Below are 20,113 nucleotides of genomic sequence, written 5' to 3' on the forward strand. Positions count from 1 at the left end.
TTTTAAGCTTTAGTGCTCTGTAATTAAAGTCAGTCCCTTCTCCCCTCACCATCCCCATATCTTTGGTCTTCAGAAGACTTCAATTCAATTCAATTGCACATCAGCCATGTATACAAGGCACCATGTGAAGAAGTGTTAGGGATAGCAGATGGGCCCTGCTCTTAGGAGTACATGACTTTTATTTAAATGGAAAACCCTGAAAACTCATTTCCCCTTTATGCATCTTTGACTATACTTAAATGTCAGCTTTATAGAAGTCATTCTTGAACAAACACAAGATGGTGAAATTGGTGTTATTTATCTATAAGTGGTCACCAGGTTGGGCCACCAAGCAATTCGGCTTTGAGATGAAGCTTAGTCAAGAGACTTGACTAAGAACACACAGCAAACTCATGAATGGCATAGGCTCAAATGGATTTTTTAAAAGGTAAGTTTCCTTTATTTCCCACAATTTATAAGTCATAGAAAGTTCGAATTTCCATTTGAATGGCTTCACATTGACAAACCTGATCAAAATCAGAACCAAATACTCGGATTCAGCAGAAATATGCCCTAAGAGTATCACTGAGTCTTTCCAATATTTGAAAGGGCTGTAAACTAGAAGTTTATTCTGAAAAATCCTTACCAATTCCCATTACAGATGGAGGGGGAAGGGTATAGCATAGTGAACTGACTTTGGATGTCCTCACGAATTTCTATTACAATTTCTTTCTTTCTCTGTGTATATGTGTATGCCTACCTAATGATCTATTTATTAGTTATCTATTATCTATATACAGATATATAAATATAAAATCGTCCTCTATAAGGTGGTTTTTGAAGGAAGTGAAACTGATGCATGTCAATTTCCTTGCTTATACCATCACCCTGCTTAAATTAACATGCTGACTCATGTGGCAGTTAGGTGCTGAGGTTTGGTTTTCCTTTTAATCACCATTTCTCCCCTTGTTACCCAGGATGACTTGAAATGACTGTATATACACATGGCAAACATTACTGCGATGAGGGATATCAAAACAGTTCTGAAAGGAAAGGAAAAACGTCTCGGAAAGCAGAGTCAATGCCTTTTATGTCTTCTGCAAAGAATTAATGATAGCGAGGAATCAAATAAATACTATGCCATTTAAAAAATACAACATGCTAAGGTCCATTTTCCCTGAAAAGGTAAAATTCATCTCTTTCATTTTTTGTAGATATGCTAGTTTAAAATGCATGCTTACCAGTGCCTTTCCCCAACCACTGACCCACCCATTCACCTTGCCCTCAAACCCCACAAAGCATTCAAATCACTGCTCTTCTATTGAACTTCGGGGAAACTGCTGTCCTCTGGGTCTCATTTTCTTCATCTGTAAAATGGGCTTGGGTGTACTATCTCTTCTCTAAGATTTCCTCTACCTTTAAACACTACAATGCTAATACTTTGAAATTCAGAGACAAGTTACTGCCTCCACTTGAAGGAGGAGAAAGGTAAATGTAGATAGAGAGATAAAGATATAGATGTATATTACTGTTTTTCTTTTGTAGTTTGTTCTTTGGTCATTTAATAGTGAAAAAGCAACGAAAATCATTTCCCCCCTGCTGAATCCCCGGCCGCCACCTTGCCCCTGCCCCTGCCCCAGCCCTACCAAAGTGCTGGTTCAGAATTCTTCATTAATTTCACTCTTATTATTAAATCCTTTTGGGAGGTAAAAGATAAGGTCGTGTTGGGACTGTCATGACTTACACCCCCAAGACAAAAGTTTTCTCGGAAGTCTAACTCCTGAAGATGTTCTAATTGTAAAATACTTCCATTTGGGGAGCATGCTTCCTCTTCCTCATGTTGGGGTGTGACCACAGGCAGAGAGGAGACTACAAAGGCCTCAGGGACGTTCCTCAGACCAGAGCTCGACAGAGCACTGAGCACAATTTATGAGAGGTGGGAATCCCTGGGGGGAACAGGATCAAACCTCAGAATTTTCCTGGCTCTTTCAGGACCTGGTCAAACACTACAAAAATATCAGAAAGTACCCAGAAAGGGCTTGGGAAATTTTCTTATGTTTTCCTAATTAACTCATAAATTCCTGAAGAGATTTTTTACTTTGTTTCTACTATTTATTCCCCCTCAGTAAGCCACCATGACAAAAAGTGGATTTCATTTGGGAAAACAATGGCTCACAGCCATGAAGCACAGTGTGATATTATAGGGGGAAAAAAATCACTTGTTCTGAAGCTGGAAGCCTTGGATTTGAACCTCAGTTCTACTAGTTAGCACTTGAATGAAGGTTCTCACCCATGATTTCTAAAGTTCCTCCCCCTTCTAAATTAATGATGTGATTTCTGGGAAAGAGGTGAGAGACCCAGCTGTGTGATTTCATTAGTGTAAGGAACTCCCAGTGTGGAAATCTCTTCCATCAATAAAAGGTCAGCACTTGACCCATAACTTATAGTCTCAGTGAAGATTCTGAACCTTGTTTGTATCACATCCCCTTTGGGCAAATTGTTGAAGCCTAGGGATTCTTCAAAATAGCTTTTCTCTCCTCTCTCTCTCTTTCTTCCTTTTTTTCTCTTTTTAGTTCATAGAGACTAGTGAAAAACAAAGATGTATTTTTTCCCATCCAAATTCCCTGGCCCCCTGAAGCCTATCCACAAATGTTCAGGCCCCAGGTTAGGAGTCCCTGGCTTAGAGAGTCTACTTAACCAAGAGGTTAAGTAACTTGCACATATCAGAGACCAGACCCAAAGCTTGGGCCCAGGTCTTTCTGACACCAAGGTATGCCTTCTATCTTCTCTACCACACTTGGATGTAAAAGTAGCTTGGAATTATAATCTCTAGGCAGACCTAATATTTCAATGAAATAAAGATAAGGTAATCTGGCTGCTTTAAACATCTAAGATTCCAAAGCAAATTTCTAAAACCTAAGTCATTCTTTCACACCCAAGAAAAACCCACTGAATTCCAGGGAAAAGAAACAATAATGTTTGAAAATTTTTTTAAATATGGTTGTTCATCAAATCCCTAATGAAAATGTTGCTTTAATCCCTGTTATATCTCTGTTCTCAAACCCTTAGAAGAACCATACTGGGGGCAGCTAGGTTGCGCAGTGGATAGAGCACCAGCCCTGGAGTAAGGAGAACCTGAGTTCAAATCTGGCCTCAGACACTTGACACTAGCTGTATAATTCTGGGCAAGTCACTTAAGCCCAATTGCCTCAAAAATAAAAATTAAAAAATAAAGAACCACACTGTATAAGAAAGGAGGCCTAAAGTCCTAATACCTTGGTTTAAATTTGGGCTTAATCTCTTAATCTCTTTCAGCCTCAGTTTCTTGATCTGTGAAATGGAGGGTAATAATAAGCCCGACCTCGGAGGGCTGTTGTGAGGAGCAGATGAAGTAGCAGAGGTAAAACACTGCAAACCTGGAAGTCCTGTGCTCCCTTGGGTGACTCAAATTGGGACAGATGCCACCTTGAATGAGTGGTAATTGGTCTCTAGACTTCAAAATGGCGACCAGAGCAATGTCACAAAAGCAAATCGCAAACTCTATGATTCTCCTTGTTCCTGGGGCTGCAGAATGAAATTAAAGCCATGGGCTAAACCTCGCCTTTGAGTCAGAGGTTTCCCACCACTGAGATAAAAGAACAGTTCCAGCTACCATTGACTCATGCATATTATGTGAACAGATCGAAAAATGGAAAAATAATTTGGATTAAAATCCCTTGCTGTTAATCAACTCCAACTCAAATCCTGAAATGGCTCCTACTCTCAAGATGGTCTTGCACAACAAAGCTGTACATAGGTACAGTTGGTATAGGAGATTTTGAAGGTTCTCGATTGTAGGATCTAGAATCCTATAAACCATTCAAGTTGCTGGAGAGCTCCCTGGAATCTTAATGGACACAACAAAAACTTATCTTAACACTAGTAGCCCAAGGAAATAACTGCCTGTAACAGAAAAGAGACTCATCACAAACCTCCAGTGGACAGCTCACGTACCTCCCCCTCCCAAACATGTGTCTGTTTCTCTGTCTTTAATTCTTCTCCTTCCCCACATTGTCCCCCTTAGTTAGCCATAATGTAGAGCCAAAGTGTTTTTATATTTGCTGTTACTGAATAATGCATGACAGACAACAATAATATAGAATTAAAGTCCTTTCTTGCTATGTTACTGAATAAGAATACATAATGTAGAGCAGAAGTGTGTTTATTATTTGCAGCATTATTGAATTGAGTAGTCCAGTGTTGGGGTAGACGGGGAGCCGCCTCCCAGGCAGAAAGATGCGGGTTCATATCCTTCCTCTGACAGACTCCTGTAGAACCAGGTAAGGTCACTTAGCTAACACTCACTGCCTCCAGGTAATAATGCCTATAGACGTCACAGATGAGCTCTAGATATGCAGTAATATCAAGACTGTGCCACCTGAAGCTCCCTAGACCCTAGATCAATGGAATCACCAGTCCAGGGAGGATGAAATAATAATGATGCTAATCCACAACACTCTCACCTTTATTTGAGGCTCTCCTCATATAAGCCAAGGGAGGCTGGCTGAGTATACTTCTCATCCCTTGTTCTCATCCCTCCCTCCCTTCCCTCTCCCCTCCCCAAGACAAAAAGAAATCTGATATAGGTTATATATGTACAATCACAATAAACATACTTCCACATTACAATGACCCTCAATTAAAAAAAAAAAAGCTCCTCACCCTTACTTGGGTCCTAATAAAGACAAAGAAAAAATTATTTTTAAAAGTTCAACTTTTTCATTTTAGTTTTTTGGGGGTTTTGTGGGTCCTGTTCTGTGACTTCATTGGTGTTGGAAGTTCCCTAAGAGGTGATGAATCCCTCTACCAAAGCAGATGAGCACCTGCTATGCGACAGAGACCTGGAGGTGCCCATGGCCCAGAGAAGTCATCTAGAGAGTAGATAAGTAGCAGACCTTGGATGCAGGTTGGACTCCAACAGCAAGGCTCTATCCACTACCCTAAGCTGTCATTCAGTCTACAAAGAGAGCAAGATTTTTAAAAATACCTGCATTTCTTAAAGTTGTCAGTCTGTTCAATGACCTCCATCTAAAGTGTTCTAAAAAAAATTATTTTTATGGAAAACAACTCTCTCACCTCCCCTAGTCTCTAAAGAATCAGGTTAGGACAATCAAACTAATGAGAATTTGTGAGAAATTCTCCTTCTTTTGGTACATATAGGTCCAATGTTTGTACCACTGATATTTATTACCATTTCTGTTTCCTGATGAGGCGAAGAGTAGTAGAAAAGCATGCATCCTTCTTGGGACAAGAAGATATTGGGTTAAAATTCTGTCTGAAACTTATGACCAAGTCACTTAACTTCTCCCAGACCAGTCTCCTCATCTGTAAAATGGGGATGTCTAATGACTCAGACCTTCTCCCATACAGGCTGCTGGGAAAAGTGCTATGAAAACTGGCGGGGGCAAGGGGGGCGGGGGTGATTTATTTGTGTTCTTCTGCAAACAGAGGCGGGCTTCACCTACAGAAATCACAAAGAGCACATTGTGTATTTGGGTCCCATCTGCTGAGCTCTTAATAGCAATATGTTCCTTAGGGCTTTATTATTTTGCTCTTTCAAGTGTGCCTACTAAGCACCGAGGGGTATGTCAAAGCTCCCCTCGATCTAAAAAGAATCATCTACCAAGAGTCTGTATTTTATATCATGTGCCAGGCAGAGGATGGATATCTAGATGGAAGAGCCAAGGCCCTGATGTGAAGGTGCTTTGCAATCTCCTGGACAGGTTAAGACAAGGAGGGCACAGCTAGGAGGAAAGCTCCAAAAAGAGCCGGGTACAGCGTTCCTAAGGCAAAGGCTCGCTTCTAGCTACACCCATCAGAGAAGCTTCCCTGGAGGAGGCAGCAGGTGTCAGGGGTCTTTGAGGAGCACGCAGTAGGTAGAAGGGATGGGGCACGTCTATCCTAGCACCTGGGCTGCTATAAGCAAAGTCACAGGAGTAATAAAAGAACTGAAGGGAGGCATATAGCATGTAAGCCAGGATGAGGGCCAAACAGAATGCATCAAGGCTGGAAAAAAGCTGGGACTCCCCAGCCAATCCGTTTGGCCTTTATCTGCGAGGAATGGGCAGCCTCTGAGAGTTTCTGAGTAGAGAAGTGATGTGGTCAGAGGCAGGCAGCAAGCAGATTGTTCAGACAGCCGTGTGAAGGATGATGGGAGACGCTGGAAGCCTGGGGAACATGTTATTATTATAGTCCAGGCAAGAGGTAACAAAGATATGGCCTAGGGTGGGTATAGTCAGAGGGGAAAGATGGGGTTGTGTGGGAGAAAAACAAAAAAGGCAGGACCCAGGTGCTCGGCCACTGGATGTGAGGGCTGGAGGAAAGGCAAAACAAATCAGGGCAAGGTGCTGAGCCTGGGAGGACTGTGCCCTAGCAGCAAGGGCAGGTACGTGTTGGGGAAAGGAGAGCAGAGATAACGAGTGGAGTTTGGGATGTGCCGAGTTGAAGGTGAGGGCAAGGACATCCAAGCAGAGATGGCTAGCGGGCTGCTGAAAATGTCAAGCAGGGCTGCAGGCAGAGGTCAGGACTGGAGGCTGCTGTAAGGGAAGGCAGCGGGAGTCTTGGAGACAGATGAGGGTGAGGGCCAGTGCACAGGGGCTCCAGGCACTGTGTGCTTGGCACATAGCAGGCACTTTTGGCTTAACTGCATCATTCCAAAGGCTGATTAGATGCATAGCCACTGTCCAGTTAGGCAGACTACTTAGATTGGGTTAAAAAAAAAATGTCCACAGCCCAAGACAGGGTGTGGATAATGTTCTGCCCCCAAGCCCGTGGCGATCATTATCAGGACTAGTCTGAATTAGAAGCTGCCATGGCAGTACTTTTAGAGCACCCCTATGATCTCACTGGCATCAGGATCTCTCAGATGAAGAGGAAACTCTCCCCACACAGATCAGTGCTTGCTGTGTGCAGAGGCCACTGAAAATCCTGGAGAATCCCCTGAGGCGTGTTCTGCCAGCCTTAGAGACTAGGCCAGGTTCGGAAGGCTTTCTTGCCCTATGCCAGAGGCCAGCTCTCTGGGCTGGCTATATACCATGCTCTCTAGCCCTCATGGTCTTACAGAGGTTGTATTTCCTGATGGCTCAAATGCATATTTGAATTGTAGGGTATTTTTAACTTTTTGGAGGAATGAAAACAGGTGAGACATGTTACTACATTTGCAAAGTAGCAGACTGAAGGACCCTAGGATAACACAGAAACTTGAGAAGAAAAACGTGAACTAAATCTCATTCCTTTGTTCTGTACCTGGGAGAAGAATAAAAGCAAGTCAACTCCTGATCCAGGACTGGGAGTCAATAATGGGTCGACCTCATAAATGGCTAAAAATTGTTCTGTAATTTTTACTTTTCTTGAAATATGTCACTGGAAATGGGGCACACTGGCCAATTAGTTAAGGGATCTGGGTTCTAATCTAAGTGTATGCTGACTTTGCCTAATTAAGTTCTCTCCCCAACCAGCTACATGGCTTAGTTCAAGGGATTCAATTGCTTTGGACCCTCTATCACCTCTTGTAAATAAAGAAGCAGGAGGACATCTCTATGCTACTTTCTAACTCTAAAACCAGATCATTCTAGGAGCTGCTTCCATACATATAAATGTCACTGTCCTGCTACGAAGTAAATGTGTTTGACAAGAGTGAAAATGAGATCTTTTTCAGTCAATAACAAAATAGAACACCCAAATAATGGGCACTCCGAAATTTGAATCAATAAAAGGGAAAAACCCCACAGGACGCATGCTCAAATATTAAGATAAACAACAATGCTATTTCTTTAAGCCAAAAAATGGGTTTCTTGGCTTGTCAGGGAATAATCTTTTATCACTTTTCTTTAAGCCCTTGCAGCCATAGGGACTGTTTCTGACTAAACAGAAGCTTTCCTACCCCAGAATGTAAAGCCCTCCAGAAAGTCCTTTTCAATTAATACCCTGACAAATGTGTTATACAGGTCCTTGGTGTCCCCTGCACTGATAGACCAGGCCCCTCAGAGCAATGAGTCATCATCTCCTGGGCTCTTCTGAGCCACCTAGTCTCCAATGAAAAGGTCATGCTACGAATTGCTTCTTAAAAGGTAGAAGGATGCCTGTTGTTATCGATGACAGCCATTCGGTTCTCAGAAGTGCAACCATGGTATGGGGTGAGTTTTCTCACTCTTGCTCTGTGAGGGGAAGAAGGCAGCCAGCTCCTGCGGGCGGGCGAGGGAAAGTCAAAAAGTAATAATAATTCACACTTCCACTATGCCTTTTACCTGATGATCCGGACCGTGACAAGTGCACTGAATGACCCGCACAACACTCCTTTAAATATTGCTGCGTTGTTTTCTTTAAATCCTCTAGTCCCATCAGCAGAAGACTGAAACAACGATCCAGGCAAGGCACACCGTCAGAATTTCTCAAATAAAATGATTGACTTGGACCTAAGTCACCTGGCTGTATAGTGGACAGAGTGCTGGGCTCAGTACCTCTATTCGACCAGCAAGCATTCATTCATTGTCTACTATGTGCGGAGCACTAGGGACAGAAAGACAAAAAAGAAGCAGCCCTGCCTTCAAGCAGCATGTTTTCAACATGGTAAGCGTGTCCCCAAAGTCTTAGTGCAGTTCAAAGCCACAAAAGCTGACCGCCGCACTAAGACTTTGGGGACACCTGGTATAAGTATATCCAAGCTAGATTAAAACCAAATGCAAAGTGATCATGGGGGAGCAAACACTGAAAAGAGTCATATAGAAGGTGCCTCAGACACTCATCAGCCTTCAGATACCGGACAATTCAACGAACTTTGACTCCCTAGGACTTATCTGCTTCAATTCAGGGAATGCCCACAAGGTGAGCCCACAGAGCTCCCTTCATCTAGTCAAGAAACGTGTGAAGCCCCTAAGATGAGGCAAGTTCTGTGCTAAGCGCTATGAATACAAAGAAAAAGAAAGCCTGATCTCAAGAAGCTTACACTTTAATGGGAGGAGACAACCCACCTTCCACAGAAGTACAACCAAAATATAGACAGGCTAAATTGGGGCAGCAGAATGGCGCCATCAAGCACAGAGCACCGGCCCTGGGGACAGGAAGACTCATCTTCCTGAGTTCAAATCCGGCTTCAGACACTTCCTAGCTATGTGACCTGGACAACTCACTTAACCCCATTGGCCTCAGTTCTCTCATCTGTAAAATGAGCTGGAAAAGGAAGTGGCAAATTGCTCCAGTATCTTTTCCAAGAAAACCCCAAATGGGGTCACAAAGAGTTAAACACAACTGAGATGAGTGGACAACAACAAGGACAAACTGGGGATAATCCCCGAGGGAAGACACTAGCATTAAGGGGGAGCAGCAAGAAAGGCTTCTTGCAGAAGGCGAGACTGAAGCTGAGCTGCGGGCACCAGGCCGTTCTGAGGCCTCTCTTCATTGCCAGTGGGAGGTGGGAGGTAAAGGACAGAAATCCCTTCCCCTCTGCCTTGCGACACACTAGGAAAAGGCTAGAGGAGCAAGTCCTCAAGGCAGAATGGTTTGGAAGTCAGCCTGCTTTGCTTTCAGACAGCACATGGAGGGAAGCTACTCCTCAATTTACCAATCAGCAGACGTGCTCTGTCTCTTCATCTTGACTGGAGACCCCCCCCCCCACCCCTCTAATAGCCCTCCCCACTTACAGACCCAAAGCTCTTCAGATCTTCTCCAAATCTGAGTAACTAACTGATTCTCACCTTCCTTCTCTAGTACAGAATGGAACCTGACCACAACTGCACATCTGTGCCACATTAGGGCCTGAGTTTCAGTAATGGCTCTCACTTATGAAGCCATTTTCAAGCTTGCAATCACTTTACACAAATGTTCTTGCAAGTGAAGTGTTTTGTAGGGATTATTAGCATGTCCATTTTACATGGGGAAACCGAGGGTCAGAGAGGCTAAGTGATCTGTCCAGGGTCACACAGCAAATGAACTTCTGAGTCTGACTTTGAACCTGGGTCTTCCTAAGTGCAAGCCCAGCACTCTGTTCAGAGTGCCCAGCTGGTTCTCTTGTATCGCTATTACTTTGAACCTCATCACTGATTGTTCTATGTGTAAATGGAATTTCCTGAAAACAGCAACCCTTCAAAAGCATATCTAAGGGGGCAGCTAAGTGACACAGTAGATAAAGCACCAGCCCTGGATTCAGGAGGACCTGAGTGCAAATCCAGCCCCTTGACATTTACTAGCTGTGTGACCCTGGGCAAGTCACTTAATCCTCATTGCCCCATGCCAAAAACAAACAAACAAACAAAAAAAACCACACTATATCTAAGTGAAAGATGGATGCCAAAGCAGGCAAAATTTCAAAGGGAGAAAAAGAAGAGACTTAACACCAGCACAGAAACTCCCAAATCATCCATTTTCTCATCAAAATTTGATCAGATCTTAAGTTGAGGTCAGCAGGACCATCAAGCTAAAACAAGCCAATTTCATAGTCTTATTGAAGCTGTAATCAAACATCTGGAAGCTAGGAAAATGTGATGAGTATCAACATGTGTTTTCCTTTGTGTACCAAGACGGTGACTTCTCATCATGCTGGCAAGAACTGACTGCACTCTGAAGAGTTTTCCCACTACAGATGATGCAATGAGCCATTCACAGTCTGTGCCATCATCTCCTGTCTCACTAAGTGCTTTGCAAACCTTTAAAGCTCTAGACATGGTATCCCATGAGTCTTAGTGCAGTTATAAGCTTTAACAGCTTTCAACTGCACTGAGACTTTTGGGACATCCTATATAAATGCATCCATGTATCTATGTGTATGTATGTATGTATGTGTGTATGCATTTATGTGTGTATGCATGTATTGTGTATGTGTGTATGCATGTATTGTGTATGTGTGTATGTGTTGTGTGCATGTATGTGTGTGTGTGTATGACAGCCAGATGTCATAGTGGATACAATACCAGACATGGAGTCAGGAAAACCTCAGATGCCAACTGTCTGATGCTATATAAATTGTTTAACCTCCTACCCCCAGCTGCCTCACAGGATCACTGAGAGTCAAATGAGATAATATCTGGCAAGTGTTTCAACAACCTTAAGATGCCATGTTAGTTATTATTCTTAGTCTACAGATTCCTTCACAACAGAGAATCTCCGGGTTGGCACAGAGCTCAGAGGCCATCTCAGTCCCACCAGTACCAGGCTGACAATTCCCACACCAATATCCACAAGTCACCAGCGAGGCTCTGCTTGTTACCCATCATCCCTTGACAGGGAGTGACTGAGTTGCAAAAACACACACCCTTCACCCACCAGCACCACCAGATTATAAAAAAATTCTAGAACCTAACTCAGACCTGAAAGAATGACAAACACTGTATAAATTCCCCTTGTGACCATTACTATTTGACTGTCAGATTGGTAAATATTAAGTAGCTTATAGTCAATGGGGAGAGGGGAATGCCATCTCACATGTAAAACAGCATCAGAAAGAAAACAGGTCTAGCACTATATGTGAGTGGATTTCTGACAAAATGCCCCTCTGCCTGAAACAAAATTGAATCTGGAAAAGTTTGCACTCAGACAACTACTTTCAAAACTTCATGTAACTTGATTCCCAATTCAAGTATTAAATGAAAATGGAGATGATGCTGGTGAGTAGTGATTCCTTTCCATCTTAAAAGGAGGTTGTTCTGGAAATATGAATCATATCATTTCACGTTACAGTTGTGTCTATACCTCCAAACCACCAGTCAGTGCAGTCAATTCAGGGGAAAAATGCAAAGCATTTGGATGAGCTAACTAACCAGTTCAGGCAAAATGAAAGAACCAATTGGAAAAGAAGAAGTGGAAGTCTCAAATCACATCTCTCTTCGTTGCTATTTGCAAATAAAAAGAGTGACAGAGCCACATCTACAGAGCAAAATGTGAAACCTCATGCCAAATACTTCTAGGAGACACCATGTTTTTCCAACGAAAAGAAAAAAAAAAAGGGCATGATAAAAACAGAAGTATAATCTTCCTTTCTATCTAACTCTGAAAAAGATGATTGATTTATACTAGCATTAAGATAAAATACTCCCATTTATATAATCTTGGTATGAAACATAACCCTAAAATATGTTTTCACAGTAATTCCTCTGAAAGTGGAGATTTGCAAGAAAAATTTAACACATTCAAATATGCTCACTGTGCGACTGTGATGGCATACCTCAACCAACTAGATGAGCTACTCATCCATTCAGGCATTCATGGAATTCTCCATTTAATCTAGCAAATGTTCTTTCTCAGATCTTGGGGAAGGCTTGTGACACTAAATGACAGGGCTATGAAAAGGAAAGCAAAAGATTCCCTGTGTTTGTGGAGCTCCGTCCTGTGTGCAAGGCATTTCTCTCATGTTGTTATCAGAGAGATTGAAATCCAGCACCTCAGAGTATCTATAGCTAATCAACAGTATCAACTTCCTAGAGACGACTATACAACTCGCCTTCTTAAAATGGATAATTCAGACACATATAGAGGCTATCAGTGTGGACCTAAGGGTCCCAGCTGATGGTAATTACTATCACTTCTAAAATGTTACAGTGAGTCTACACGAAGCAGAGAAGGTTTATTCATTTGATCAAAGAAAATCATCACCACTCATGTTGAAAAACTTTACCATTTTCAAGAGACTAAGGCTTCCTAATGCCTTAGCACTGGACTTTTCCCAAGACTGGAGCTAGTCATGAGAGATTCACTCTCAGGAGCACAACACTCTAGAGCAGTGTTTCTCAAACTTTTTCAGCAATTAGAATTGGACAGAGCCCATGGAATACATATCCCATTCAATCGTACTTATAATCAAAGGAATGAGAGAAAAAAACCAAACAAATCACCATCAAAATAAAGGGTTGATAAAAGCGAGGCTTGATGAGGAAATCACTGAATCAATTTCCTTTCTTTAAAAATTCATTAGGCAAAAGAAACCTATAGATATTTTCCTAGGTAAGTAACCCATAGACCACTTGGAAAATCACTTCCAAACCAAGACTGCAATAATGCAAAACTCATCTTGCTATCAGAAATATTTCCTGTTCCAGAGAAACTAAGAGATTTTCTCATGGCCTATTTTGACTCTCTTCTTAAAAGTCTAAGCAGGTGCCAGGGTAGAGGGTAGGGACAGGATATGTGTGTATATGGGAGGGGGAGGGGAGTTTGGAGGGGACTATAGTCAGATTTCTTTGGTGGATTTTATCCCATGAAACACACCTCTATTTAAAAATGCAAAATGTATCCTTCTTGTATATAGCTCGTGAAAGAAAGAGGATATTCTGCATACTTGACCAAGGCAAAAAATAAAATTTAAAAACTGCATTTCATTTGTAAGGTTAATAATTTGATTTGTTTCAATATTCCAGATAACCCCAAATATGAAAATGAAAAAAGGATAACCATGAGCTCAAGATACTTATTCATTTGAGCTTTCATGTATTTTTTTTCCTGAGATCCAGTTTCTATAAAACAATACCAATTGATACTGGAGGGAGAGCAATATTAAAGGTGATTCCTTCCCAATGCTGAGTCTACACACATGCCAATTGCCAGTGAGTGATGATATAGCAGAATAAAATCGTTTAAACACCTATTGTCCAGGTCTATGTTTCCTCCAGGGGAGGAAGAAGGCAGTATTAAGCATGACCCACTGCCTAATGTAATGAAACCAAGACGCATACTTCTGGCATTTCTGGCTTGACCAACAGGAAGTAGGAAATGACAGTCTATTTGATAGATGGTGCAACCCTTTCCTACTTTCTACCATGCTGTGTTACTGAATGGTAGGAAATATTTATGGTTAGGTCATTATAAATCAAACTGACAGGTTTCCACATTGTTGGTTTTAAGGATAGATCATTGTGAATATGTATGAGTTTACCAAACTCAAACCCACGTTGAGTATGCCAAACATCATTTGTTAGGAGGAAGAAACAATCTCTTACTCTCATTTTTTAAAAATCCTTGAAGCTTTGGGCTTAAAAAAAGACTCTAAGTATGGCCTGTATGGTCACTGGGTACATACTCAGAATGAATAATCTTTACATCTAACGTTTAAATTCAACCAAACTCAGCATCCAACTGTAGTGACTTATGCTACATAAGGGACAACAAACATGATACCTTTTTGCACTGGTTGACAATTTCGCAGCAGTCTTGCTAGAGATCTTGCCTTCCTTTTTCTTGGGTTGAACTTGCTCTCTTTCTTGTTCCTGCTGCATCCCTTCACGCTGGTCTCCATCAGAACTGCCTCCGCTAGTACTTGGGCTATCATCAACTCTTTGCCCTTCAGTGGACATCTTAGATGCTGCATTGAAGACCCAAAATAAGTGAATTAGTTTTTTCCTCAAAGTAGAAATGAACACATATACAGTGGAATGGGGCTCTTTCCCACCCCACCCCCCTTTCTTCCCCCTAAAATCTTGAGGCATCAAGCAGTATGCCAATAGGGATTGGGCCCGTGGTTTCAAGGGAACTAACTCTCTGGTGAGGAACCTCCTTGTACCCATGTAGATTGGCATCTTCTCTACAACTTATTAAGGGATTGATTGTCTAGAGCACTGAGATGAAGAGATTTACCCAGGTTAATCGAGCCAGTAGATTTCCAAAGCCAAATGTAAACCTAGGTCTTCTAAGTTCTGCGGCTGGTCTGCTTCATTCAGTCTCAATCCCCTATCAATCAATCCAAGAAGGGGAAAAAAAAGATACACTCGAGACAAGAGATAGCACCTCAGAGGAATGAAGGGAAGGAGAGCAGGTAGTTCCTAGCTTCTTAAACTGTGGACCCCATATGGAGTCATGTGACTGAATGTGGGGGTCACCAAGAAATTGACAACAGTAAAAGGTTATGCATATCTATTTTATATACCTATATACCACCCTGGGGTTGTGTAAAAATTTCTCTGGCAAAACGGGGTCATGAGTGGAAAAAGTTTAAGAAGGTCTAATCTAGTTTATACATAGAGGCAATATGGCACAGCAGAATGAGCAGTGGACTTGGAATCAGGAGAAATCTATGTTCAAATCCCAGTATTTCTATCTAAGGGCAAACCGTCCCCTCCCCCCAGCCCTCCAAAAGGCTTGGGACTGACTCCCTACTGAAGAGGCCAGAAGTGACAAATGACTAGAAAATCCTTTTTACAGAAGTAGGCCCTATAAGACAGCCCTGAAAGGCACCAGCACAGAAATCTCACTGTCTCTGTACCTACTCCACGAATGGAGAACATCAGTCTCCTCAGTTGTGACATCTTTTATGAGCACTAAAGTCACTTAATAGAATACTGAAATTTTATATCAGTATGTTTCATGTCTAGTTCTAACAGAGCTACCATATTTCCTGATTTTTTTCCAATTTTTTTTACTTTACTTTAATCATAAGCCTTAGATTTAGCATTGATTTTCTTGAACTTATTTCCTTCCTTTAAAATTGATCAGATGTGTGTCCATAGAGCACATCAGTGTGCATGAGTGTGTGTGTGTGTGTGTGTGTCTCTGCATGATAACCAGACTTTCTTGTCTGAATGTGGCAATAACTACTTCAGACTGTGTTTTTAGCAATGTGATACAAGACGGTTTTGTACCACTTATGACAGAAGCTAACTGTGTGTGGCATGACATAAACAGGGAAATCCTCAATTGAATAAAATTCTTCCTGTGACTTTTTGCTGAAGCTACTTCATCTGTACCAACTATGCCTAAAGTTTGGTTTCTGATTCAGTATAACAGAAATACCAACAATAACATTTATACCTCTCTTTAAGGTATTGCAAAGCATTTGCAACCTCATTTTACAAATGAAGAGACTGAGGTAATAATAAGGAGACTGGGCAGGGTAAAAATGACTTTCTAAGGTCACACAGGTAATATAAATCAGAGAAGGCCGGATTTGAACCTGGGTCCCCTGATTCTAAACTTAGCTCACTTCCCACTCCCCTAGAGGTCCTCTTTTTATATTTGTTTCAGGAAGCTGTCTTCATTGGTTGTCTTCTCAATACATATTCACATATAGAATTTGGAACTCAAAGTTTTAAAACTCAAATGTTAAAAATTGTTTTAATATAATTGGGGGAAATAAAATATTAAATATATATTTAAAAGAAAATACATATCCATATGGAAATGTCTGCAGAGTATATCTACAGGGTCATGATATGAGAGCAGCTCACAATTTGAATTCAACATTTAGAGTATAGAAATGAGTAGCATTTATGTAACACTTCAAGGTTTAAAAATCACTGTCCATGTTATCTCATTTAACAGAAACTTTCACACATTGATCCAGGGGAAAAAAAAGAAGAAGAAGAAATTAGTAAGACAAGGCAGAGGCTAAACATACCTTAAACATTTTTCAGACAAATGGAGAAATATTTTAAATGTACTTTCTTAATGAAGATGAAAACTGTGCTTCAAGACTGTATAGTTGGGGGCAGCTAGGTGACGCAGTGGATAAAGCACCAGCCATGGAGTCAGGAGTACCTGAGTTCAAATCCGACCTCAGACACTTAACACTTACTAGCTGTGTGACCCTGGGCAAGTCACTTAACCCCAACTGCCTCACTAAAAAAAAAAAAAAGACCGTATAGTTGGAAGACACATTATTTTATCAAAATTTCAAACTGCCAAAGGGTGGGAACCTCTTTGACCATCCTGCCAATTTTAGATGTAAACAAATACTTAATAAGGTGAATCTCCTTTTCAAAGATGAGAATAAAAGGATTTGCTTCTGACTATGTTTTTGGAATTCTTGATTAGAAAAAAAAAATTATTGGAAAAGCTGATTGCCTTTCCCCAGTGCAGCTCATTTCCAAAAAGAGAAAGTACCTTTTAGGACAAGCTTAATGAAATTTAAATGGAGAAAAGGGGTTGCTTTGTTGAATCTCCAAAATAAAAATCAACCCACAATTCCTGAATTTAAAAACTCAAACCCCCCAAATCATCTTTGGGAATTAGGGTTTTGAAAAATAATTCACATTTTACCAAGGCAAATTCCTAGGTCTTAGGCCAGTTTTTTAACCTAGAAAGATAAACAAACCCCAAGGCTATGACCAGAGAGTTCCCTTTACAATAGCAGTTGGAAATGGGTTACAATTTTCAAATGGCTATTTTTGATTTTATAGCCATACCACCTTCATTTACCCTCAGAAGTAAAAATTCAGTGTAGTATTTCCTAAAACAACTGAGAATCATGATGTTATGAAAGTTTGTATATTGACCTTTCCTGAACGTATTTACTTTAAGAAACTCACAAAATGTTGAAGTTCACAAAACATGCTGTATTCCACTAGTCCTGAAATTAGCAAATTATTTTTAATGAAGCCCACATGTTCATTGAATATCATTGATTCTGGTGTAAATATTACTTCAAACTGAAAAAAAAAAATCACTTTCACTCCAAGAAGCCAGGTTACCATCCAAGAGAAAAATGTTCTAACAGTAGCCCACAGTGTGCAATTATAATAACAAGTCATGCCAGCTTTTTTTTTAAACAGGAAAATGCTTAGTTTGTCATTTAATGTATAGCTGTTTTCTTTTCTGTTCGTGTTTTTCCCCTTCTGCCCTTTTCAAAAACAAAGGTTTAGCCCATTTCTATCACTGTGTGCAAAAGCTACCACAATCCAAATTTAAGCAAAACTAAACGGGTATATTTAATTCAGCTCAAATGAAACGTATGTCAACCATCTACAGAGTGCCAAAGACCAAAGGAGAATGGTTCCTTACCCTGGAGGGGGCTTCTATTCTACATGCACAAAGAGAAAGGAAATACAAGGCAATTTGAGCAGGAAGAAAACACTAAAAACCACAGGGAAAGTGAGATAGTGGATTTCCTTAAGAAATAACAGAAATTATATATACACCACAGCAGGTCTATTACATAAACACATAAGCTAGAGTGGAAGAAGGTATGAGAATAGGAATAAGTGGGGAAATGCAGAATGGCTACGATTGTATCAAAACTTTCATAGGTGACATCAGAATCAATACACACACACACACACACACACACACACACACACACACACACACACACACACCTGCTCAACCAAAACGTTTCCATAGTGTCTAGGTCAAGAAGCATATTATGATCTCCAAGGTCTTGAATGAATTATTAGACATTTAGAAACATCCCACTTTAAAAAAAAAAAAAAGCTAGGCATAAGAATCCCAACGAAGGCTTAACCTTTGTCCAGGATGGGAAATAATTTGAGGCTCAGTCTTAGCACTTCTTACACTTTTAAGTAAACATATAGAGTCATCTCAAAAAAAAAAAAAAACACTACTTAGAAAGATGAATCCTGGAAACATGCAAATGGGTCCAGCAGGGAGAGTGCCTGGGATCACGTCTCAGTCTCTCTCAGTCTCTCTCTCAGTCTCTCTCTCAGTCTCTCTCAGTCTCTCTCTCTCTCTCTCTCTCTCTCTCTCTCTCTCTCTCTCTCTCTCTCTCTGTGTGTGTGTGTGTGTGTGTGTGTGTGTGTCCCTCTCTCTGTCCCTCTCTCTGCCTTAGGGAAAATGAATTAGACATTGCTGGTTGGTCCCACAAAGAAGCAATACTCCATCTTCATCAGAACAGGTAAAGGGCAAAAGGATCACAACCTAGGTGGGGAGGGGGGAACCCCACTATCAGACAAACCCAGGGAATCCGGTTTCCCACCAGGCCGGTGGAAAGCTGTAGAGAAGAACCCAGAGGCACAAAACTGCGCTGCCTGCCACTGCTCCAAAGTGTGACAAGCCCCAGGCAGCACAAAAGACCAATACACCCCCCAGTCCACACCGAGACACACACGTACACCAACCACCAGGTCTTTTCCTGCCTGGCAAACGGGTGTGTGTTGGGGAGGGGGGGGGAGGGAGGAGATGGAAGGGAACCAGAGAAGTCACATGTCATGGAGAAGATACAATGTGCAATCATTTTGCAATTAGAAAAAAAAATCGCAAAAGATTAAACTGGACACTTTTCAACCTGACATTTCTGCCGTACTTTCCAAAGACTTAGTTGCCAGAGCTTGGGAGAGAGAGAGAGGGGGAGAGAGGGAGAGGGAGGAAGGGGAGGGAGGGAGGGGGCAGGGAGGCTGGAGAAGGATGGGTAATGAGAACGAGGGCTGGGCGGACGATGGGGAGGGGAAGGGGTCGGAAAGAGGGGGATGGGGAAAAGGAGGTGATGGGGGGGTCGGCAGAGGACAAGGAGGGGGGGCTGGCGCGAGTGGGAGGAGGTGGAAGAAAGTAGGAGAAGATGGAAAAGAGGTGGGGGAGGAAAATGGGGCCAGGAGACGGGAGTGAGGGGGTGGCAGAGGAGAGGAGACAGCCGGGGAAGGGGAGGGGGGAAATAGGGCGAGGAGATGGAGGGGAGGGGATCGGCGCGGGGGAGGGGGCCGAGGGGACCGGGAGGGGAGAGGGGCTAAGGAGGGGGGAGGGGGAGGGGAGGGGGCTGTCCCCCAGCCCCGAGCCGCGGCCGCCGCCGGGGGTCGGTCGGTTACCTGGGCTGGGGGGGAGTCCGCGCAGGTCGCTGTCTTGTGCTGATCCCCGAGGAGGAAGAGGAGGAGGCGGCTGGGGTGTCCGCCGGCCGCGGACTCTCGGAGACCCGGACCCCCCGGAGCCCGGCTGCGCTCCCTCGCTCCTCCCTCGCTCGCTCTAGCCCCGCTCTGGCTCCCGCGGCTCCCGCGTCCTTCCACTCGGGCTCGGGCTCCGGCTCCTGGCGCCCCGGACTCTGGGAAAAGTGAATCCACCAGCACCTCGCGGACCGCACCGCCTCCGCCCGCGCCCGCGCCCCCCGCGCCCGCGCCCGCGTCGCCGACGGCTCGGGCACCCAGCCGTGCGCGCGCCCCACGTCCCCGGAGCTGCTCCCTCCCCGCCCCTCCCTCCCGAGCCGGGCGCGCGCCCGAGCCAGGGGGCGGGGGCAGCCCCGGGAGGCGCGCGCCCGCCCGCGGGCACGAGGCTCCTCCCTCCCAGCGAGGGGCGGGGGCAGCACGGGGTGGGGGTGGGGGTGGGGGGGAAGAGAAAGCAAGAAAAAGTAAAGTGACAGCTGAGCCCGGCGCGCGGAGGGGGGAGGGGGGCGGGTGGGGGAGGGGAGGATGGCTGGGAGGAGCTCGGAGGGGGAGGGGTGATCGAGTGGGGGAGGGGCGAG

General features: G+C 43.1%; 1 protein-coding gene across 1 annotated transcript in view; it reads right to left on the reverse strand.

Moving 5' to 3' along the window:
- The window catches only part of LOC122728170 (ubiquitin-conjugating enzyme E2 E2), a 414,041-nt gene extending 394,261 nt beyond the window's left edge, over window positions 1–19,780 (reverse strand). The window contains exons 1-2 of the mRNA XM_043966434.1: window positions 19,467–19,780; window positions 14,119–14,302 (exon numbers count right to left, since the gene is read on the reverse strand). Coding sequence (XP_043822369.1) covers window positions 14,119–14,294 — 176 coding nt within the window. The 5' untranslated portion in view covers window positions 14,295–14,302; window positions 19,467–19,780. The remainder of the gene's footprint in view (window positions 1–14,118; window positions 14,303–19,466) is intronic.
- Between the last annotated feature and the right edge of the window lie 333 nt (window positions 19,781–20,113).

Source organism: Dromiciops gliroides, chromosome 5 (assembly GCF_019393635.1).
Source record: "Dromiciops gliroides isolate mDroGli1 chromosome 5, mDroGli1.pri, whole genome shotgun sequence".
NCBI classification, from domain to species: Eukaryota; Metazoa; Chordata; class Mammalia; order Microbiotheria; family Microbiotheriidae; genus Dromiciops; species Dromiciops gliroides.